General features: G+C 37.2%; 2 protein-coding genes across 2 annotated transcripts; one reads left to right on the top strand and one right to left on the bottom strand.

The window, feature by feature from the left end:
* Positions 1-630: 630 nt before the first annotated feature.
* On the top strand, positions 631-2116 carry LOC139084257 (olfactory receptor 52K1-like). The gene is made up of 2 exons (XM_070626635.1): positions 631-648; positions 1142-2116. Exons 1-2 carry the CDS (start codon positions 631-633, stop codon positions 2114-2116), a joined length of 993 nt encoding a protein of 330 aa, XP_070482736.1.
* Positions 2117-11410: 9294 nt separating this feature from the next.
* On the bottom strand, positions 11411-12361 carry LOC139084317 (olfactory receptor 52A1-like). Its single transcript, XM_070626702.1, has one exon. It carries the CDS (start codon positions 12359-12361, stop codon positions 11411-11413), a length of 951 nt encoding a protein of 316 aa, XP_070482803.1.
* Positions 12362-25575: the final 13214 nt, after the last annotated feature.

The raw sequence follows: 25575 nt of genomic DNA, 5'->3' as shown, positions 1-25575 counted from the left end.
TTATTATATTGATTGAGTATACTCTCTAATCTATAGGTTTCCTCAAATAATTTGTAAATTTGTAAATATGTACTATATTTCTTTTCTTTTCGTTTTCTAAGATTGACACCTGAGCTAAGATCTGTTGCCAATCTTTTTTTGTTCCCTCCTCTTCCTCTCCCCAAAGCCCCCCAGTACATAGTTGTATATTCTAGTTGTGAGTGCCTCTGGTTGTGGTATATGGGACTGTGCCTCATCATGGCTCGATGAGCGGTGCCATGTCCACGCCCAGGATCTGAGCCAGCAAAACCCTGGAGCGCTGAAGTGGAGCACAGGACCTTAACCATTCAGCCGCGGGGCCACCCCCTGTGCTGTATTTCTATTCAAATAATCATGTAGGTTAAAATATTTAACAAATACAATAGTCATTTCTATAGAAATATGTATTACAATTAACCTCTAAACTACACTCTCCATAAAAACACATAAATACTCATATATACAGAAGACCATTAATTTGCCTTTACTTTTACCCACTCCCCAACCACACTTTATTGAGTAATCTGGAACTTTAATAATAAATTATCTATTGAGGCATTTTTGCGCTCCACTTTTGTCATCCAGTATATGTTATTTCTCTATAGTACCATCATGCTTTTCAAGTATAAGGTCAGTAGATTTCCTAGGTTCTTTGTCAGAATCAACAAACACTCCAGAGAAGAATCTCAAAGCACCAAGACCAACCTCAAGAACTGTGGACCCTGGGATGAGGAAATCCAACTTTCTCATCTAGCTTGTCCATACCCCCACCTCCTGCTTGTAATGTTGAAAATATTAAGTCTCCTGCCAGGTCCTGCTGTGTGGGAAAAATCCTACAGGATTGCACAAATTGAATATCAAATGGGATCAGAGCAACAGGAGAATCTCAACTATAGAGTTGATATGTTTTATTCAGAATTTATCCCTGAGACTACTTCTCCTTCTTGCAGAGAAAGTAGGCTGGGATTATCACCCCGCCTTACCCCAAGTAGCTAAAACATTCATTTGATCATGAGCTGACAAAGTATAATCATGATTATCACTGTAAACTGCTATAATACCCAGCATTTTCAGTGCAAATGATGCAGTGATTTCAAAATGTGTCTTGTTTCTTTCTCTGTAGGAATCAGACCTTGGGGAGCACAGGTTAGGGATCTCCTCTTGCAACAACTCCATTTCTCAGCCCTTGATATTTGTACTAGCTGGAATTCCTGGCCTAGAATCTTCCCATGGCTGGTTCTCTATTCCTTTTTTCTTGGTATTTGTCATTACAGTCCTTGGCAATACCACCATCTTATGCATCATACAGGTGGAAAAGAGTCTTCATGAGCCCATGTTTCTCCTTCTGGCTATGCTTTCAGTTGTTGACCTGTCCCTGGTCAGTGTCACTGTGCCCCGCATGCTGGGTATCTTCTGGATGAAGGCCAAAGAAATCAGCTTCAATGCCTGCCTCACACAGATGTTTTTCATTCCTTCCTTTTATGTCATGGAGTCTGGGATCCTCCTCGCCATGGCTTTTGACAGATTTGTGGCTATCTGGTATCCTCTGAGATATACAACCATCCTTGCTAAGAACATGCTTGTGAAGATGGCATTGGCTGTCCTGGCAAGAGCAGTGGCGGTACTGACCCCAGTACCCATCCTGGCAAAAAGACTGGAAAGCTTCCAAACCCACATCATTGCTTACTCCTACTGTGCCTACATGGCTGTGGTGCAGATAGCCTGTGGAGACATCTCTGACCACATTGTCTATGGCCTCATGGTTATTGTAGCATCTGTGGGATTGGATCTGTTTTTTATCATTCTGTCATATGGCCTGATCCTTCGTGCTGTCTTTCAGATACCCTCTTGGGAGGCACGGGGTAAAGCTCTCAGCACGTGTGGCTCTCATCTTTGTGTCATTGCTCTCTTTTATTCTCCTGTTGTCTTCTCTGTGCTGGCCCAGATTTTAGGCTACCATATGGCTCCCTATCTACAGATCATTATTGAAAATCTCTACTTCCTGCTGCCTCCCATGGTCAATCCCTTGATTTATGGGGCCCGGACCAAGCAAATGCGCGAGTGGGTGCTACGAATCCTCCACTGTCATGGAAACTGAGGTTGAAAGCTGAGTTGGACAGGAGACTTGGGAATATGGAGCTGGAAACGATGTTAGGTTGGAGGTAGAGATAATTCCTGCCAGATTCGGGCTACTTATGGAAAGGAATAACCAAGTCAAGAGAAGGATTCAGTCCTAAGGTAACTGGGGCATGTTGTTTCCATTGGGATGTAGTGTCATGAAACCCTCATGACCAGAATCCTCCCCAAAGGCTTATGCAAGTAATAAAATGAGAGAACATTTTGTTATTAATTTTATTGTTTATCTAATCATATCACATAATATAAATTGAAAGTACAATTTTTCAAATAAGTAAAAATGAATTTAGGAATATATTCTCAAGACCTGTGGGCAAAAATAATTGTCCAAAGATATTTGTTGATTTAGTGATTTTTCTTCCACATTTTTTTCTTAGATATTTCACCAACACAGAAATATTTCCACAGTTATGTTTCAGATAGGTCAGTAATACAGAGCTACATATCATGGAAAATAATCCTAATGGAAACAAACATGTATAAATATCCATGATGATATCAATGAGTAACGAGCTCCTTTTCAGTTTGAAGGGTTTTAATAGAGAAGAGTCACCTTTAGAGAGTTACAATTAGTGTCAGAATATGGAACCAATGCACAAAAGATTGTATTTGAAAAGTAAGCATTTTACAAATCAAATAATAATGACCTAAAGAAGCTATTGTTTTTCTAGCTTCATGCTTTCCCTTCCACTTACCTAACCTCATGCGTTTTCACAAATTCAAGATACCTAAATTTATATCTCAAACCATGAATTATGTCAGTGTTCCAGAAAACATATTGTAACAGCCTCGTGAACCACTTTTCATATACATCATAAACTTACAGGTTTCTAAACTAAGCTCAATCTCCCTGCCAACTAGATTGTCCCTCTATAGTCCTCATTTTGGTGTATGACTTGAGTTAAATTTAAAACCTTGGAATTATTGAATTATTTTTATTTCCATCTCTTCATCCAACCAATCACTGACATTTCTGTGTACATTTCCTCCATTTTCTACCTCAGATTTTATCATTTTCAATCTCTGTATTGCAAAATTCTTCCAACTAACCTTTCCATATTGAATCTCTCTCATAGTCAAAGTTGTCATTAACACTACAACTGGAATTCTCTTTCCCAAACAAATATCTCATTTTACTCACTTAAAATATTCAACAGCCTGTTCCTCAGGATAAAGTCTTAGCTCCATAGCATGGCATTCGAGTTATTGCATTACTTGGCTCCAGTCTACAGTGGCAGGTGCTTTATTCTCACTAAATCATAGTACAGGCATCAATCCAGGAAAACCTGAATGCTTTGCTTGTAAAGAAATTGCACATTTCTTGCTACTTTAGCTCATTCTTTGTGATATTTGGGAGGCATTTCCCCTCGATCTTTCTTACTCAAAATACTGCCTACCTCAAGACATTTCCTTCAATTTGTTTTCCTTAATACCTGTCCTCAAACAATATCAATGAAACCTTTATGTACTGCCGGATACTTTAGGCTTCTTTGACATTCATTTGTCTATGATCTTTTCTGTACCTCAGATATTAGTCTACATTCCTTGTCATTGCTCTTACACTGACATTTCTCTAAGATCAAGATCCATGTGCAGAAATTGGATTTTGTGCTGTACATAAACAGGCTCTATACTCATATCCTAATCTTTAAAAAATCTTATTAAACACCAACTCATAAACCAACTGACCTGGAGATGAAAATCATACCATTCTCTCATCCCTAATGTTCATAGTTTAAATATCCAGGTCTACATGGAACAAATTTCACACTGATAATTATTTCACACAAACATACACAAAGGTAGGCACTTTTTCTTTCATATACATACTTCAAATCATCTTATTTATCTATAAACATCTCTCTCTCAGTCTGTCTCCAATATGCTGTCATATTTATATACATTCATACACCTCACTTGAGATGTGCATGCATTCATGAGAAAATATATACACACATGTCTGATATAATATCAGTTACAGCAATAAATATGCAAAACCACTCTTAATCTCTTCACAGTTGCCTGCATCAGTTTTCAGAGACATAAATTTGCTCAAATAAATTGATGACTCCTCTCAGAATGCTACTACCACATGCCTTTTATCAACTTTTAGGGCATCTTATGCAGTACTTCCTCTGTAGGCCTTCCTTGACCTCCCCCTTCTTCTTTTTCTCTACTCTACATTGGGTTCATTTTCAATGGTCTCTAGTGTCACCTAATCTTTTCTCAGTCATAACATATATCACACAATATGATAATTGTCTCTTTACATGATATTTTTCTATAGTAAAATTAACATTTTGTCTATCCTTGTTTTTATAGTATCTTGAATTTCCATGGTTTATAATACAAGTTTAATAAATATTTGTTGAATAGGTTAAGTCCCATTTCAGATAGCATTTCTGACGAAGCAACAAGATAATAAAAGAATGCAAGGACTTACGCTTTCAGTCCATCCACTAAAAATAAAAGAAAGGAGGGAGCAAAAGAGACAGAGAGAGGGAGAGATGAGGAAGGAAGAGAGGGAGAGATGGAGAAAGAAAGAGGAAGGAAGGGAGGGAGAGGAAAAGAGAAGGTAGGAGAGGGACAGAGGGAGGGAGAAAAATAAACATTTTGTTTGCCTGACCGACATTCTTCTCCTTGAGGATCCTTTCATAATGAAATCTCTTCAACTCCATTTAAGGCATGTTTTTTCACCTTCAGTGAACCAATGTGTTCCCTCAAGTATAATTCTCCTTCTCAATTATTAAGGTTATCTTTTGCTACATTATAAATGATTACAAAATTTAGAGTTTTGGGTTTCGTGGATTCACATGGTTTTATGACAAAAATGGGATGGGGCTGGAATCTTCTGAAGGTTCAGTAAGGATGAACATCCAATATGGCTTCTTCACTGACAAGCCTGGTGCCTCAGCACTCCTCCCTTTCAGGTCTTCCAGAGGTAAAAAGCAGAAGCTGTTAGGCTAGATATGGTCTATACCCAAGACTTACACAGCATCATTTCTGTAGTATTCTATTGCTCAAAGCAATCAAAAGGTTTTACCAAATTCGAGAAGTTGAGAAGTAGACTCAATTCCTGATGATTACTTTGCAGAAGAACACGGGGTTTGGAAGATACTATTATAGTCATTTTTGACAAATCCAGTCTGACATCGTTCTCTCTCTTGCTACAACAATTCACATCCCTCTCATATGCAACATACACTCACATCTCCTCCAAACTTCCAAATCTCATCCAATTATGGCATTAGTACAGACTTTCATAATCTAAATCATGTCCAGATGAAGGTGAGGCTTCATGGGTGTGGTTTCTTCGATATAGTTTGAGTGTGGTTCCCCTTTCTCTGAAAACCTGTTAACTAAAGATATAAGTTATCTGCCTCTCACACTGATAACCTACAATGTTAATACAGCAATAAGAAAACTGCAAGAACACTTACATTCCGAAAGAGGGAGAAATATGGGACACAGTTAATGGTCCATAGCATACTGAAATCTACCTAGGCACATGTTGCCACCTTCTTGATTAGTACCCTATCTGCTCCTTGAGGACAATAATCTGCTTCTCTGTGGTTCTTGGCTTAACTGCCTGGGATCTAGGCTCTGTACTTTGAGTCATCATTTGTTTTCTGAAAGAAGTGGTCCAAGTTTTCGTCTCATCTTTCTAAGCCTATATCTTGGGGCCTTCAATGACCCTTTTTATTTTGAGCTATCTCTGTCCTTTTCACTCTAACTTGGCAGTTCTTCTGACAAATAACAGGTTTTAAATTTAAAAATTCACACTTTTATCCAGAGGCTAGTGCTTCCTTTAAGAGTGAATAATGTATATAGAAAAAGTGAATGAGAGACAGATTTTATTCAAACTCAGAAATATCTGAAAACTTTATGCTTTCTATGACTTCTACTTGAAAATTAAACACTTTTTAAACTCATCTTGCTCTGTACATATTTTATTACTTGTGGCACTTTCAACATTCCTTCTGGAAATTTCCTTCATGAAATCCATTGGTTTATTAGGTATATTTTTTATTTTCTACCTTAACAAAAGTGACAGCTTTGTCAGTTGCTCCACTATCAGAAAGCACAGATCCCTTTTTTCTCTAGTATACAATAACAATTTTGTCACTACTTAAAGCCTTCCTTAACAGTTTCATTGGTACTCTACAAGCTTCTTTCCATCTATTCTCAAAGTCAATGCTGCATATTTTAAGTTTATGTTACTACAGAATCCAACTCTTGACACCATTTTTTCTTACATTTAAGTATTGTTAACATTTAAACATTAAAGCCCCAACATTTAATGGCTTTAAATTATATTTTATGATGTTTTTTCTCAACTGTGTGGACTCAACTGTGTAGCTCTCACTTGGAGTATCCCAGGGCTTGACGCTCAAGGCTTCTTCTTCACTCATATGTCAGTCACCTCGGTCCACCTCTACACTGACTCCTGTTCCATCAGAGTAGAACCCAGAGGGTTCTTACATGGTGGCACGAAAATTACAAAAGCTATGATAGCAGTTAAGAACTCTGCCAAGAACTGACACAGGTTGACTTCTACTTTATTCATAGCAGTTGTAGGGTCTCAAATTTATTGAAAGGTATAGAGGAGAGTCCATTCTTGGTGAAGAAGTGGCAAGATCACACAACAGAAGAGTATGTGATATGGAACATACAGTTATAGCCATGCTTGGAAAATACAATTTGCCAACTTTCTTTTACTTCCATCATAAATGATTCTTCAGTTTCTTTTTTCCTCAGGTTCTATGTTATGTTCCCAAACAACTCCATCATTGCTCCGCAATGATTATTTTCTAGTGCTCCCCACGTTAGCTCTCATGCATATAGTCTGCTCTCAATTTTGTGACTTAGGTTTTTTTTTCTCTAGAGATTCCAAGATAGCCAAAACACCTTGGCTTATGCATACAGAGATTTATAGGGATTCACGAGAGCCAGGAGACACCAGCACACATCTCTTACTTTTCAAGACATGCCATAATCTGCATGACAGCAGTTTCCTCCCATAACTCAAGAGCTTAGCTTAGCTTCTGGCTCCTGCTCCATTGTGAAAAGACTCTCAATGCACTCCAGGTGCTGTTCCAGAAAAAAAGGTGGGTTGGGCAAAAGCATGGAATGATAAGTCATATAGAGGAAAGAAGTACTCAGATATTTTCACCAATTAAATATTCTGACAACCTTTCATTCAACAGTTCACATTCCCACGTGCCAAAAATAATTACAGTCACAGTTGGCATCTGCCAATAATAAAATTCTTTGGAATATGGTGTCTTTCCACTTTATGTGCTGTGAATGGGTAGCGTCTTTACTTAGAATTAATGGAAGTAAATTTATTGCTGATGATTGTTCCTCATAGATTAGATTCAACCCAGCCAGTGGTACTTACAGCTATTATGATATTCTTCTAATACCATCTTCTACATGAAGACCATCTTTAAATAGGATTGTTCACTTACAATTTGAAAATGTTCTTTGATGGAGAGCTTTTTTTTTTTTGAGGAAGATTAGCCCTGAGCTAACATCTGCTGCCAATCCTCCTCTTTTTGCTGAGGAAGACTGGCTCTGAGCTAACATCCGTGCCCATCTTCCTCTACTTTATATGTGGAATGCCTGCCACAGCATGGCTTGACAAGCGGTGCACAGGTCCACACTCAGAATCTGAACTGGTTAACCCCAGGCCAGCATAGCGGAACATGCGAACTTATCTGCTGTGCCACTGGGCCAGCCCGAGTAGAGAGCTATTTTTTCACACAAATATGTTTTTATTTTGAGGGCAGTGTGCTTCCATCGAGTTCTTAGCAATAATAAGCTAAAATTTACCTTTTCCTTCTCATCTGCTCCTGCAATATATAAAATCTGGTGGCCAAAAAAGAAATATATTTTGTCCAGCACATTCGTCTTATAATTAAAGAGACAGTTACCAGAGCCTTCAAATTCTATTTTCATAATGATAAGAATTCTAAGTTTTTTAATAACTCCATCACTTTTAATTCAGGAAACAAATTTTAAAAAATGTGTAATTTGTAAATTACAGATTTTTCTACCTCACAGTCAGGAAAGAACATTGGTAGTTTTTCAGTGTCAATTAGATACAAGACTAAGTTATGCCATTTAATTCTTATATCAGAATTGCAAGATTTGTATTATGTCCTTTTTGTCCGTTGAGGAAATTAAAGCATAAAGCTTAAAACTTGACCAAGGGCACATCTAATAAGTGGCAGAGTTCTGACTGTATCTCATATATGCAGTACTTCAAAGCCTTTGATCTTTGAGTTATACCAGCTGACCTTCCTGAATACATTATCATTTAGCCACGGTGTGCCTTGTACTAAGTACAGCTAACATATAAAGCACCTTGATCAGATTAATGTCATCAACCAAGCACAATACTGTACTAGTCTTTAAACCTCTGGGACACTGTCATTTTGACTCTCAAACAGTTTAAAATCAACTAGAAAGGAAAAATAATCAAAATATGTATAATATGATACCACTTTGTTATTTTTAATGAAAATGTGCACTGTTGGTGGCAATATAAATTTGTATAACCAGTAGGGAAAACACTATGGGAAGTTCTTCCAAAAATTATGAATAAAACTATCATTTGATCCGGTAATCTCACTTTTGGATATATATCCAAAGGAAATGAAGACAGGATATTGAAGAGATATCAAAACCCCCATATTCAGTACAACATTATTCACAGTTGTCAGATATGGAAACAACCTAAGTGTCCCTCAACGGAGGAACAGATAAAGAATATGTGATTTACATATATATACCACACACACACACACACACACACACACAATGGAATATGATTCAACCATGAGAAAGAAGGACTTCCTGCTGTTTGTAACAACATGGATGGACCCTGAGGGCATTATGTTAAGTGAAATAAATCAGGAGAGAAAGACAAATACTGTATGATACCACTTATATGTGGAATCTAAAAAAGCCAAACTCATAGAAACAGAGAGGAAAATGGTGGTTTCTAGGACCTGGGGGATAGAGGAAAAGGGGAGATGTTGGTCAAAGAGCACAAACTTCGAGTTATAGAATGACAGGTTCTTAGGATCTAATGTACATTATAGTGAGTATAGTTAACAATACTGTATTATCTGCACACATTGGAAAGCTGGTGTTTTCAATTGCTCTTCTAAACAACTGGCATTTAATTTAGAACTCTTGCCATAAATCTTAGACTGTTTGGTCCCTGATGTCACTGTGTTAATTCTCTTGCAAGACTGATTTCATACAGTATAGGGATCCTTTCCCTGGAACACAGTCCATGGTGCATCGAGTAGTGTCCTATACCCTGTCTACCTCTCTGTGAGATCATGAAGGAACTTAGACGATGCCTTCTCGTTTATGTTTTTTACGTTTCCCCAACAAAATATTTTTTTCTTTTTAGTTACATTTTTAAAAGACTGTCCATATACCCTCAATCGGCTCCATAAATTGCCTGTAGACAGACCCTGTTCATTCCAATGGATTCCCATGACTCTTTGTCTGTGACTCCCCTCTGTTCTGGAAAGCATGTTCTGTCCATGAGTGGAACATATGAGAATTGCTGGGAAGGTGATATTTCAAGAGTGGCCACGTAACAGTAAGAGATGAGGATTGCTGGATAAATACCCCATGTCTCTAACTCCGTGTTGGATCAGTTTGGAGGTAGGTTTCTTACATTTTTTTCGAGTATCCTTCTCAAGAAGGAGCTCTTGTAATCCACAGCAGTAACCTGCTCAGTCACGCACACTTTATTGGCTTTCTCCCCTTCACTGTCTTACTTACTTACTCCCTCACAAGTTTTTTTCTTAGATCAACTCCCAAATACACAACATACACTAGAATTCTTGCTTTGGTTTTCTTTTGGGAGAACCCTTGACAGGGCATTCTTATGTCATACTCATGTTTATAGGTTGAGAACATCATAAGGTAAACTTTAATCTTCTGTTCCTGTTCTAAGAAATAGTATAAGTCATTAGCTTGGCCATTGAGGGGAAGAATACAAACTACTGTGGTAAATGGAGAAACTGACTAAGTTAAGATTCTTGGTGTTCATGTAGTGGTAATGATGGTGGTGCATGTGCTCTCTAGCCATAGACACAGGAAGCTCTGATATGAAAGGAGGACTAAGGGAGATACAGCAAACTTCAAAGTCTCAGATTTTCTTCACTAGCTTGTAAGCCCTTTGAGCTATAAAGATAAGAAAAATGGGAGATAAGAAGCTGTTTCATGTCCCTCATCAGAGAACAGTGCTTTGATTAATGGATTACATCTCAAAACTTTTAAACTATTACCTAATGACCTTTTGGGGGGAAAAAACTTCACAGTGACTTGCAATACCACACACACAGAGACCCTTCCAAAGCCATCACAGGCACTGCTAGTCAATGGTAACTCTGAAAAGTAGAAGTGTTCACTTACCCAATAAAAAGACTATATGCTATATTCGTGCAGTTAAATAATGCCAAGTACCACATTATTGAGATATTAATACATAATTCTCTACTGCAGAATGATTTGTATATTTTGATCACTGCTAAAGGCACATATGAGCCTGCTTCTTATGAATCGAGCACTCAGGGAGGTCAGATTCACACACGTCTGCACATACTTCTTCACATCCAAGTGAGTTATGTTGATAGTGTTTTAAAAACGTAGAATTATGGCTAATATCATTTCATCATCTTAAGCAAAAGGCATTATTCAAATCTCACATGACTTCCTATACGGGGTTTTTCTCTGATTTCTTCTAAAATTTAAATTAGTTACTTCTCATATGTGAAAATGAATCTTTTGTTCTTATCTTACCAGGGCCTAAGTAACATCAAATTACACTTGCTCATTATTTTTATATTGTCACTATACTATGAGCTTTTGAAATCATGGAATATGTTTTTGACATTGTTACACATCCAAAGGATAAACTGTCTCTTGGTATTGCATAAAGACACAATAGATATGCAGATATGGAAGGAAGAAAAAAACAAGAAAGAATGATGAAAGAAAGGAAAACAAAAAGAAAAGATAAGGGAAGAAGGGAAGGGAGAAATGGGATGATAGGAATTTATGAGATATATATACATTTTTTTCACCCAAGTTTATCTCATATTCTGATTGCTTTTATTTTAGGAATATAAGTTCTTTAAGGGAGAACACTATAACGTAAAAGTGTCACCAAGATAGATATAGTACAAGGAGTTTCTATCTTAAGGAAGGTCGTGTTATTTTTGGATTATTGCCATGTGTCTGGCTTCAGAATACAAATCTGAGCAGCCCGTTTGCGGATCTCCTTGGTCTTCACACCATAGACAATGGGGTTAAGTGCAGGAGGCACAAGCAGATAGGTGGTAGACAAGAGGATATGGGCATAGGGTGATACATGTCCAAAACGGTGGCTAAAGAAGGAAAAGAAAGCAAGGATATAAAACTCCAAGAATATGACAATATGGGCAGTACAAGTGTTGAATGCTTTGAGTCGTGTCTCCTTCTGGGGAAGACGAAAAACAGCATGAAAAATCAGAACATAGGAGATGAAGACAAAGATCATGTCAAAACCTAGAATTGCAAAAGCCACAAAGAGCCCATATGATTTGTTAACATGGACGTTTTCTGCAGCCAGCTTGACCACAGCCATGTGCTCACAGTAGGAATGCACAATAACCACAGATTGGAAAAACTGCAGTCGTTTGAGTAAAATGGGTAAAATCCCAACAAGGACAGTTGTCCGGATTGCCACCATCAGTAGGATCCGAACTAGGAAGAGAGGTGTGAGGATGGATGTGTGCCTCAAAGGATCACAGATGGCAACATAGCGGTCAAAGGCCATGGCCAATAGGATGCCAGATTCCATGCCCTGCAAGGCATGGATGAAGAAGAGCTGGGTGAGGCAAGTGTCAAAAGCCATGGAGCAAGAGCCAAACCAGAAAATGGCCAACATCTTCGGAACAATGGCTGCACAGAGACCTAGGTCAGTGGCTGCCAGCACTGCCAGGAAGATGTACATGGGCTGATGAAGACTGCGTTCTGTAGGGATGATGATTAACAGGAAGATGTTCCCCATCAGAGCCACCAGGCACACGCCGAGGAAGAGAAATCCAATCCAAAACTGCATATGTTCTAGTCCAGGGATTCCAATGAGGGTCACTGTCTTTGGGTTCAGATATGACATGTTAATAGATCTCATCAGGCTGATAAATCCTTCCCTCACCACTAATTCTGACACTTACTCAGAGAAAATTATGGATGGTCAGGAAGAAGGGAATTATCCTCATCAGTTCTTCTGGAGCATGAAAAACGTGGATGGAAATGCGGCCATGTGACTTCGAATCTTTGGGAATCAATTTGCCGGTATCGGAATAGAATTCTTAGATATTTTTTCCAAAAGCTAACGTAGATGTTTGTAGATGAATCTTGCATTTATTACCTAGAAATTATAGAAATGGAAATTATGATTCTAAGATCATTGATCTTGCTAGTTTTTGAAGTATTCTCGGATGGTGCCACAAAGACAACGTTAAATTTTGTTTATATCCATCTCCAAACTCCAGACATATTTCAGATTAGGTGAACTTCCTCTGATACACTTGAAGTCGTAGACTAGAACCTCAATCCCATAGTCCTGTTCATTTCTGTTCCAAGCTCAGAATCTCCAGATAATGACAGCTTTTCCCAGTCCTCCCATTTTCTGTGGTTTAGGGAGTAAAATTCCTCCCCACAAATCTTAGAAATTGACTCTGAGATGGAAGAGTGAGAAGACTTGTTCTTTCAGCAAATATTGGTTGAGCTCCCTGTGTGCAGGCCCATTATGCAGGTTCTTAGAAGTGATGTGGAGGAGCTGTGTTTTTCATCAGCAGTGGCTGAGCATATTTGACTCACTGGCCCATTAGCTTTCAAAGTGGATGTGTAAGCAGAATGGGCTAGAAGATGATGTGAGTACTCACAAATCTTAGAAGAAACAGAAAGTGGAGAAGATAGATAGCAAGTCAATTGAATAACAAATCACTATTAATTAAGATAGGGTGGTAACATGCAGAATATTTTGATGACGTTAATGTGGTTCAGATACAAAAAGGCAGGGTTGGCTGTGGGCCACTCTACTGTTGATGATGGAACTCAACATAATCTAGGTGCTTTCTTTTATCTTATATTACCAGTTGGCAGTGAAAATAATTTCTGATACTTTTGATTATATTTTCCCACTACACACCCACATCAAACTCCTGATATTTTCATAATTAATCTGCTCTCTTTCTTTAGAAATCTACTCATGAAGCTTAAGATAACTTTATATACTCTCTTTTTCCTTTTTCATTAACCATTCAAAAATCTTAAAATCATCCAAAAGTTTTATTCCATCTTCCTTATAATTTTGTCATAATCAAATACATTGAATAGGGAATACCATTTGGGATTTTGTATTTTTTTTTTTTTTGAAGGGAAACTAGAGGGATTACTTCTATAAAATTATAGAAAATATAGACTGGTTCACAGTCATTAGGAATATATATGTGAATACAACTAGAAAGTCCCCAGTGTAGCAAATAGAAAATATTTTAATAGTAGGAGGTCTAATCATATGAGCATCTGCAGCTACATGCATCTGTAGACTATGGCCAAGGCAATAAAGAGATAAATTAAAATAATTAGAAATTTTGTAAAAATAATTGCTTTTGATGCTTATATGAAATGAGTTTAGGCGGAGAAAGTGGTGGATTCCCTAGAAGTAATTGGTGATAAATAGGAATATATCTTGTTAAGGTGACATAAGCAGACAAAGGCAGAGCCTAAAGAAGCCATATAAGACAATACATCCTAGATAATTATTTATAAATTGTCTGACAATGTAAGGATAAAAGTAAAATTTAGCTCCAGACCCACCATTGTAGGTGATAATGAATTAATCATATTACTTTTCTTCTATACTATAGCACAGCATGTATATTATTTGTGTATATATCAAATTTTATAAAATATATATGAATATATGTTATTTTATACAATATATATGTATAAATAAAATTTTCTCTAATATATGATGTTTTGACATCTTGAAAACCTTTCTGTCTGGAGAGAGACTGCCCATTCCTGACAGGACTAGCCAATTCTTAGAGATAGTAAAGGGCCCAGGTAGGAGTATAACTTTGATATGCAAACTAACCAGTCCAGAATCTTACCTCTATTTGGCCCATGTACTCCTGGAGGCATCTTAATCATCCCAGGGTCATCCTCATAGCCCAAAGCCCACTAAAATTATTCAACCTGGTCAGTCCTAAACTGCTCACCTCCCGCTGCCTTGCCTTTCCGTTGGAAACCCTAGTAGAGGCCTTGCCCTTAAGCACCTAAGCACTACGCTCCTCCCACTTCCTCCACCTGTCTTCTGCCTTCCAATCACTCTGGTGTTTTTTCATTTAAACCTGTAAGGCATGGTGTGCCTCCTGTCTGTAGGATTTCTTGGTATAATAAACTTTGTTTTCCAGAGTCTCTCTTCTGTTTTCTCTTGTGGCCACACCTGACTGATCATCTTATAGTAAAAAGCAGTAATATAAAATCATAGGATAGGCATTTAGAAATATAACATAAAATCTAATGCTGGCCTACTATTTACCTCATGTGAAATTTTGTCCAAGTTCTTTACATATACTTGACTATAAATGGGAATCATAATATCACTTAACTCGTTGAATTATTGGGAAGATTGAATACACTTATATATGAAAAACTCAACAAAAAGTACAAGAACATAAGCACTCGATGTTTGGTAGCTAGTGCGTGTCAAAACCTGTGCAGAACATCTATGAAGACAGAGACACATTACTGCCTTCCTAAGGAAGTGTATATCAAAAATACAGAAATGAGGAAATTTCCTGAATAAAGAATTGATTATAAATCCACGAGATGAAGAATTTCGTGGAGCAGAATAACCTTCCCCTTTTGATCCATAAGATTGGACATTCATGTAAGCAGATGAAATGATCATTTTCACAATAAAAAAAATGACTTGCCAGTCATGTGCAGACCTTAGTGGAGTCAATAAATTTCACTAATTTAAATTGATTTGGCAACTTCATCTGAGAAACAATTATATCCTTCTTTAAAGTATTACTAGGTAGATGGAAAAAGCATTCATAACAAAACCACTTTTCTAAGAGTTTGCATTCAAAATAGCTTCTAAGACAGCAAAGACATGCATTTTGTTTTCAATTTATCATCCTATAAAAATCAAGTGAGAAAATGTTCATTCCTGGTCTCTGAGTGAAAGAAAAGGAGGAAGGAATAGGAAGATATCATAAATTGAGGCAGTGTAAACCATAAGAAACAAGAAACAAAAAATAAAATATTTTAACGCCCCAGATAAAGAGAGGACTGTATTTCAGGGGATGGGATATGAGTTGCAGTCACTGTGGCAAAACCAGGTACCACAGCTGTTAAAGGCAATAGGATGCTTCTGTCTTTGACCTTCTCTCCACATCTTACAACCTCTCCTGCCGAAAGTGTGAACACACACACACACACACGCACAGAACTTTCTGAACCACAAACTCTCTCTTCCTATTTTTAATAAACTGAGCAATGTTAGAACTACTTTGTAGTTAAACTTTAGAAGAGGAGCCTGAAAACCTTATTCTCAACTGCCCTGCCACTAGTTAACTGGGATTTGTCAGCTTAGTTTTCTTCGCATGTAATTAAGAAGATGGCACTAGGTTACATTTGTATCTCTTCCATCTCTAAGTGACATAAATCTAGCCCATCTCTCATATTATTGATAAATAATCTTGCGGCAGAGAAAAAAAGGTGACATGTCACAGGAAAATGTGTTACTTTTCTGAGAGATACAGGATTAAAATCATCTGATTCCCTAGTTGTTTCAAATCCTTCTAAAATTTACCACAATTAGAAACACTGAGCTATACACAAGTGCCAATTCATGGAGAAGAAACTCACCCAGAAAAACAGGTAGGAGGCTAGAATGTAATACCAAGGGGTGGAACCGCTCTTTTCTGCCAGGCTTTGCATTTGGAAAGGTTTTAATAGCTAACTGTCTTTCATCATCTGCCATTAACTGTTGCTCTTCCTTGCCTTAGAATCTAAACTAATCCCAGGGCAACGTTAAAACCTGGCCCTAGAGAGGTCATTACACTTCTGAAACTCAGCCCCATTTTGCAGGAGAAAGCTATGCCTTTCCTGAGGGCATATAGTCAGAAAACACTCCGGTTACTTCATGAAACATTGTTTCCAAGGAATGAGAACAAGGAAATCTCAAGTCATGGGCACTTGAAAGCATGCTAAATTTACATGAGGAAAGAAAAATATGAAAAATGGAGAGCTTGTAGACTGGAAAGATGGCAGACGGTAATTTAGTCTACTTTCTGGCCTATGACGACAGAACTTTGTCCACTTTCAAGCTTGTAGCTTAAGAAAAAAACTAGATGTTTATCTTTATAATGTTCCTACAGCTGGAACTCATATAGCTACAAGAACTTCTATTTCTATTTTTACTGCTAATAAAATTATAAAATTGGTTGAAGCAATTATAGCACTTTGCAGCTTCCAAAAAAAAAACAAAAACAAAAATGATAAACTTTTTATCTGAGTCAAAAAAAAATACTGCAGCCTTTCCTTGCAGAGTAGTAGTAGGGGGTTCCACTTATGAAAGATGAATTCTGAAAGATTACAGGGATGCAGAGAGTGTGTGCCCTTGTAGCAACTGTAAAAACTAAAATACCCTTTAAATACAATGAGAAATCTAGGTTGGTTTACTGGGAGAGAAGTGTTAATGTTCTGAACTATTCTCGAAGAAGATAACTGTGGCTTTTCCTTTGGTAATTGACCTCAGAGGAAAATTGTTGTCAGGGAACCATTTATAATCTGTATCAATCAACATAGACTAAATAATGCAGTAAAATAAATTCCCGACATTTCGGAATTTATAAAAAACAAAGGTATGTTTCACATTTATTTTTTAGCTTTGCCACTTTGATCTGGGCCTTAGGCTGAAGGTGCAGCCCCTGTGTGAACCACTGCTATTGTATCACTAGAAAGAGAGCCTGTGAAAGTAAATGATGACTTGTAAATCATTACTTCACAAGTGGCATTTCCATTTCTTTGGCCAAAGCAAATCACATGAGGGAGACTGATATCATTAATATGGAAAATGGTGCTGACAAACTGAGAGGACTGATATAGATGACACTATTAGGAAAGTTTAGTAAATATTAGGAACTCATAATACCATCCACTATATTGTCACTGCAAATATCCAGGGAGAGTTAATGGGTTGTAGCGGGAAGTTAGTAAATGAGGTGGCAACAAGTACTTATTCTGGATATTTTAATAGGAACCCAAAACATTAAGAGATTTAACCAGGAGAAAAAAATATGCATAAAAAGCATTTTTTTAATAATTCTATCTCCAATCTTCATTAAAAATAAACAAATATGTATATATATATATATCTCCAATCCATGAGCAAAATAGGAGTAGAATAGATACTTCTTCAGTTACAAATGGCATGTCGGAAAAACATATGGTTAATGTCCTACTTAATGGTGAAAGACTGGCTGGTTGCTCTCTGTTATTAAGAACAAGGTAAGGATGTTCATTCTTATCATTCCTATTTAATATCATAATTGGCATCTTAGCATATGCAATATGCATAGAAAAATAAAGGGCATTAAGATTGAAAGAAAGAACTAAAACTACCCCTATTTGCAAATGACATGATTATCTATATGGAAAACACCAAGGCCTCTATAAAATCCTCCTGGACCTAATGATTGATTTTATCAAGATACCATGATAAAAGATCAGTGTACAAAAATCAATTATATTCCCATACAATGTCAATGGACAATTGAAAACCAAATTTTTTAAAGTGCATTTTCAACAGCTGAAAAAAGAAATAGTTATAAATCTACTAAATATGTGTAGAATGTGTGTGTTCAAAACTATACAACACTAATGAAAGAGATAATAAGACCTATATAACTGTAGAGATTTACCATGTCCATGGATTTAGGACTCAAGATATTTACAGTATAAGTTATTTCCAAATTAATCTGTAGATTTATTGAAATTTAATGTATGTATCTTCTGTCTTGTTCTTCACTTAATATTATTTTTAGTGAAATAGCAATTATTAATTTTAATACAGTACAATATATTAATATTTTCCCACTGGTTAGATTTTTATACTTTATTTAAGAATCGTTTGCTTATTCCAAGGTCATGAAGATATCCCCCATATTTTCATGTATAGCTTTATTATTCTGTCTTTCACATTTAGATAAAAAATAAATCTAGAGTTGATTTTTATTTTTGACAGAGTGAGGTTGTAGTCAAGGTTTATTTTTCTGCAAATGAATACTTAATTTACTCAATATCATAAGTTGAAAAGAAAAAACTTTATACTCTACTGCATTTTGTGGCATCTTTGTCGTATTCAAAATAAGATCGTTGCTGTATGACCTATTCTAGATTTTATAAAGTTTACATTGGTCAGCTACTCTTATCTGAGTCAAGACACAGTATGAGAATGAACATAGCTTCATGTGTGAGACTTACTATAGCTTACGAGGTGTAGTAGAACATTGTTTTGATTAGTCAGCTGAGGACCTGGCGCTATGTTACGGTGTAAGTGCACAACTACATATGATACAGATATTTACACCTAGAACACAGAGCACTTGTTTAGATAAAAAACTCGTAAGAGCATGACATAATTTGCATTATTGTGCTTGTTCTTGCTAGGTGATGCAACTTCCCTAGGGCATCTTTTACGCAATCTCTATTTGAGGATTGAGCAAAAACATAATTTAAAAACAGGATTATGAGAGAAATATTTATTTTGGGCAACTCCTCCCCTAGCATTCTAGGTAATCTGACCCTGTTCAACATGTTTATACTCTTTGATATCTAAAAAATGCATTTCACATAGACATTTGGAAATGTGATGATGATCTACCATGCTTGGAGCATTTAGCAGAGTTATGAATTGACCTAGCAATGTGGCTGACTTAGTGGAAGACAACAGGTGAACAGGTCCAAGGTAGTAAAATTCCAAGATGGATACGAGGGTAAAGCACCCATCCACCATTTAAGGCTTTATTGTAGCAGTACATGGAAAAGACATAACTTGACTATTTGTTTGAAGTAGCTGACTATCTGGGTGAAGCAGTAATGACAGCTTTATTGTCAATGAGTCGAGAATAATGCCTTACTGGCACAGAACAGTACAATACACCATAGTATAAAATAACTTCACCTGTACAATCAAATGACTAAGCTTGTGAACTCTGAAAGGTGATGCAGACATCATTCCCCTCACTATGATTTAGTTATTACATCTAAGAACGCAAATCCAGAGAAAGAATTTATGAAGGAAATTTGTGCTGAAAGAATTATCTTCTCCTTTCATGGACTATGAAATGGGCCTCTCCATAAACCTAAATATATCTGGGCTGATGTGAATGATAATGCCATCAGGCCAGATGATGGTTACAGTCCAAACCAAACCATGATATTTGACTGAAGGGGATAAGGTGTGCCTGCATTTCCCGTACACCAAAAGGCCAATAGGCTTTAGGTCCCATCCATTCTGGGAAGTGTCTGAAAATTTCCCTCCATGAAATAAGTAAATCAGATATCCTGCTAAATACCTGGGCTAGGAGGACTGCAGGAGAGGAAGCTGAGTACTCAGTCCTGTAGACCAGACATATTCATAAATGGTTTAGGAGTCAGGAGCTGCTGGATTCACTCTTACCCTATGAGAATTTAGCTAATGGAGAATCTCCTGAGAATTTCTGTGTGCCCACCTGAGTGCTCAGAGTTTCTACAGGGCAGTTAAACTCCAAGAACAACTTCAATAGCAATACTAGAAGTTCAACCTAGGCGATGTTCTAGGAGCAACAGGAATACTGTCGATTGCAGAGGCAGAAACAATATGGTAACATCCATGCACCTGCACAAAAGCCTGTTTGACTACCACTCTTGCATTATGATACCATGGGGGATCAGGACTTGACAACCAAAATGTATTTCTTTGGCTTTATTACTTTTTAAGAACAAAAGACTCAGGAAGAAACTTTGACCTCCCCCCTGACTGCCTGAAAGAACTTAAGATAGAAGGGCTGCTCTAGGAAGGAGCTAATACCATAGATAACTATAGTATGATAATACACTAGTGTGATAGACAGAGAGGAACCTTTCAAAAGCCATTCAAAGTCCTCTCTATCCCTCATTGTCTTCACAAGGAATGGTCAACATTTGTTTATCAAACATGTGCTTTTCCATATCCATGTGAATTGCCTCCCTCCCCTTTGGATTTCCAAACCACTACCCCTAACATTCTCCTTTATCCTTAACTGAAGATGATATTTAAGGTGGTGGCTTCTGCCATTTTGGCGAGTTATTCAGTTTTCCTGAGTTTTTCCCATGTATACATGTTGTTAAATTTTGTTTGACTTTTCTCCTGTTATTCAGTATTATGTCAATTCAATTCTTAGAGCAGCTAGAAAAACCTAGAGGATAGAGGAATAGTTTTTCCTCTCCTACAGTACCCTATATTAGAATCTAACCAATGCTCTGTGCTGTCATTTAGTAAAAGATATTGGGAATGCAGATTCACAAAACTCCCAAAATAAGACACCCTGGCTTGATGTTTTAAAAGTTCAAACCAGAAGCATATGAATCACGCTTTATTATTTTGTTACTGGAGTATGACTCTGTTCTAAGTCTTGATAAAATCCCAACTTTAATAATGACATTAGTACATTTGTTATTTTTCTAAAAGTGATAAAAATTATATGGTCTATGGTTTGATACATTCATTCTTTTTAAATTCTATTCATTGTAAACTTGTTTGTGATATTTGATAGTAAAAGCTATTAGGGACCTAGACAAATTAATTGTGCAAAGAAATAATCTGATTGGTCAGGTTACAGAGAGAATATCAATGATCTATTATGTGATACAAATGCTTTTGATCAAAGACATGATCTTTTATTATTATTATTATCATCATTACTTTTAAAGGTTTAATCAAAAGTCACAAGATGGAAGGATGAATTTGTCCTTAGGTTAACTTTATAGCTCTATTCCTCTATATAGAATATACAAATGGACCCATAAATGTGTTACCAAATATCATTGCCTAGTGTTAAAAAAGAAAGAAAGAAAGGAAAGATGGAAAAAAAAAGACTTCAGTTTGGTAAATTGCCTCCGGAGTAGAACTTCTCTAAAGTTCTAGTTTGGACCAAAGTTCTTGATGTGACTTTGGACATTCCTAGTTTAACATCTCAGTAACTGAACTTCTCTCTCCTTGTGGGGCCCTGCAAGCTATTCTCATGGGATCTGCCAAGATAAATTTGCTCTCGTAAGTTATAGAGTGTTAAAATCACAATGAATCCGCATCTGTCAGATAATTCTCTCTTAGAGCATTTACTTTAGAAAACTTTTAATTGTAATTTCTTTATCTTCTCCTTTGACATATGAATCGTTTAAAATAATCTTGAGAGTTTTACAGCTTAGAACTGCTTTCTCAAGGACCTAGGAGCCCTCGTTTTGGAATACATTCCTCAAGGAAGATATTGCACCTATCTCCTAGTCTCTGTGACGAGGTAAGAGCCTGACTTTGGTGTGCCCATGCTCCAAGCTTTCCCATCATGAAGACAGCAGAAAGTTTACTCTACATGTTGTATAGCCAATTAGCAAATGCAGATGGCCTACAATTCCTCCAACTCAGCTCTTAAAATTCTCTCTTCTTTGATTTCAGGTGTAGGGGAGGAAGACATTTCCTCTACCCACTCTGGGCCCTTCTGGCCAGACAACAAATTAAACTCACATGAGACAGAGTAACAGGAGAAAATTAAACAAAGCTTTACAACATGTATACATGGGAGAGGTTCAGGCAAACTGAGCAACTTGCCAAAATGGTAGAAGGGCTCACCTTAAATACCACCCTCAGCTAAAGACAAAGGAGGATATTGGGGGTCATGGGAACCAGTTATGGGAGGTTACCAGATGAGTAGAGTAAACAAGAGTCAGGTTATTATGCAGACTTGAGTCCTTGCCTTCCACATTGATAAGAGTTTCCAGAGGTAAGGTCATCCTCCTTCTTCCTGAGACAGAGAGGGAGACATCTTTACAGATGGAGATTTCCTTTACAAGATAAATGTCTTTTAACAAAGGGTAAGTAAATTCTACTTTTCAGAGTTTCTTTCCTGTCTGCAGTTTTTAAAAGTAACCAGCCCAAAATAATCCTCATGCCAAAGAAGCATATCTTGGAGTGGCCAATTCCAGTCCCCCACACAGGTGAGTTGAGGCCTCGTACATGATCTGTGCTTCCCTACTGTATTGCTGGCAATAATATCAGAATAAAATGAACTTGTTTGCTCATCTTGTCCTATGGAACTTTTTTCTTTAACAGATGTCAAGGAGAATTTTTGTTGGTCATCTATGTAGGTAAAGATCATTATGAATACTACACTCATTGAAGACACAGCCCTGCTTGCATGCTGTTGATAAATAAATTGCAAGAAATAGGATGTATTGGAGTATATGAGGAAGCCATATGGCATAAAACTAATTCAGCCTGACATTGTTTTTCCAAAAGGGCCTGACATGGACATTGAGCATGCATTGTATATCTGCTTTAAACATTTACTATATCCCAAAGACAAGAACAAAAGGCCTTAAGATGCAACTTCCTCCATGTTGGCATTTCCTTAAGGATGAGTATCTCTCCCTAGGTTAGGGATTGATTGGCTTGCTTACCCTGTGTCCACCGAGCTTGAAACAGCAGACCAGCTACTCCCTATGTGAAGTGTTGTGCTGGCTAGGCAATCTCCTGACTGCTGTAAAAGGGGCATTCCAATCATATGTCACAGATGCTCTTTGACAGTATATAACCACTCTGTACACCCTACTTCCTTGGAGAAGGAAGGTCCTGGGCTAAGCTAGTCCTTAGATCTGGCTGAGAATGAACTCACCTCAATTTTCATCTATAGATTGGTTACCGATTATTTGCATTGATGTTGTGTTTCCAGAACATGTACCAATCACTTTATTGTTTTCCATGAAGGATCTACTGGTTAACTATTGATTGCCTCTCAGCTCCAAATTCACTTTTTCCTTCTCTGTGAAAATGTAGTATAGGAGAGGAAGAAATTTTCCTCTACTTATTCTAGTTCTTCTGGCTTGTCTAAGAATTAAATTGACATGAGACGGATTAACAGGTGTTGATGCAAAATAGCCAATAACCATTCTATAGATAAGAGAAATGAGGTGAGTTTTACCTGAGACAGAGGGAGGATTATAACCTGCAAAGGCCTTTTCCAAAAAGGAAGAAGTATTCCAGAGGAGCATGATTTTCAGTACAGTCTTATATCTTTTTAAGAACAAAGAACATACATCAAAGACGCCCAGGATACGTATTCATCAAAGTTTCAAAGAGGTATTCAGTTGCAAATTACCAGGTCAACATGACCCCATGTTGGGAAAGGGACTAATCTAGGCATTACCAATAGGGCAGAGGAGGGAAAGTACAAGTTGTTATCTAAAGAGAGTACATTCTTTACTTTAATGGTTAAAGCAGATCTACAATGTATATTTGATAGGCCATAAGTCAGGCTTTTTAGTTCAAGCCGAATCAGTTTTGAACCCAAATATTTACTCCATGTACATTAATATGGAAAATCCCTTGTCACAGGAGAAAATTAAACAAAAATTTAATGACATATATATCTCCTGTATACATGGGAGAGACCCAAGAAAACTTGAGTAATGACAGAAGCCACTACCTTAAATACCATCTTCAGCTAAAGACAAAAGACGTTGGGGCAAGTCAGTTTTGAGCTGTTACCAGGAAAAGAACAGTAAACAAGGATAAGGTTATTATGCGGATTTGTCACTGCCTTCCATGTTTAGAAGAGTTTCTAGAGATAAAATCATCCTCCTCTCCCTGGTACAACTAGGGAGATACTCTTATAAATAGAGATTTTCTTCACAAATGTAAAATGTCCTTTACATAGGGTAACTTCTACTTGGTTTTCAGTTTCTCCCATGTCGACTGTTTCTTAGAAATAACCAGCCTAAAATAATCCTTATGCCCAAGAGACATATTTTGGGGTGACAAATTCTGTTCCCCTCCTTTGGATTGGATTCAGAATGATACACAGACAAATTGTGCTGTGAGAAGAAGTAGTATTTGATATGTATGTGAAACTTTAATGGATACTTTGGAATATTTACACAATAATGTTAAATTTTATCAACAGATAAATTCAGTTCAAGGTATGACTACTTCATATTAGCAATAAATTAAATCCTTCAAACTTGCAAATTCCTCCTGTTTGAACATCACCCCACTGTGTATGTAACAGAGTGACTATAATTAGCACAGTGTCATGTTATCTTTCTAAATTGATTTCTAGGATTTTTAGGTTTTTATAATGAAATACTCAGTATACTTTGTGCTTATTAACTGTATCTTTAACCCATACTTCTTACATTATTGCATTGCTGAATCAAAAATTGAAAGATAACGGTATTTTTTTTTACCATTAAAATGGCTATAGGAATATAGCTTTTGGTATTTATTCAGCAGGTAGCTGTTTATTATGTCATTGGATAATGCTTGATAAATATCAATTAAAAGTCAAGGGCTGAGAACAATGCCATGGAAAATGGGAGAGTAGAGAACTCAAAGAATCAGTCCCTCCACTGAGACAAGGATAGCTGACAAATATCGACAGAATAAACTTATTCAGAGTGCTGGGACCTAATCCAAACATGACAAGAACCCAGAGGATGGCTTAATGAAAAAAAAGGCAGCTGAATTTTGGTAAGAGAGTATTACGACATTTTTGCTTCTTCACCTACCATCTTCCATTCCCCAGTGCAGCAGTGGCTGTGGGAATGGCAGCCCACATTTCTGATGAGGCTTGCAGGTGTCAGGAGGCTAATATGGACTTTGATCTTAAAATACTGTAGTTGTGCATTTTGACCTGTCTGTTAGTTCTCTTAGAAACCAGCACAGAGCATCACCTTTGCTCCCAACAGCTTGGGCTAGAGCTGCTTTTTGGGAGGAAGTGGGACCTGTCAAAAAGATTTAAAGACAAACACTGCCTTACTAGAACAAGGGACAAGAGTTGAGACAAGCATCAGACAGTTCCTAAGTCCTGAAAGGAGGAGATAGAAAAAGACATTTCTTGGGAGAATACAGTCTCAGGAGGACCACTGCATATATCACGGAAGACGGTATGTAACAGACATGTCCAGGACTGGAAACTTGCTCAGAAAAGACCTGAGAGGACCTAGACCTACCCTGTTTGTGGATCTGTGGGCTCTGTTTAAGCAGGTGGTGAAAGCTAAGGCAGAGTTGTGGATAGTAGGGCTTAGCTT

This window comes from Equus przewalskii, chromosome 6, assembly GCF_037783145.1.
Source record: "Equus przewalskii isolate Varuska chromosome 6, EquPr2, whole genome shotgun sequence".
NCBI classification, from domain to species: domain Eukaryota; kingdom Metazoa; phylum Chordata; class Mammalia; order Perissodactyla; family Equidae; genus Equus; species Equus przewalskii.
Note: the sequence above shows the minus strand (reverse complement) of the source record. Positions and strands in the feature narration are given on the sequence as shown.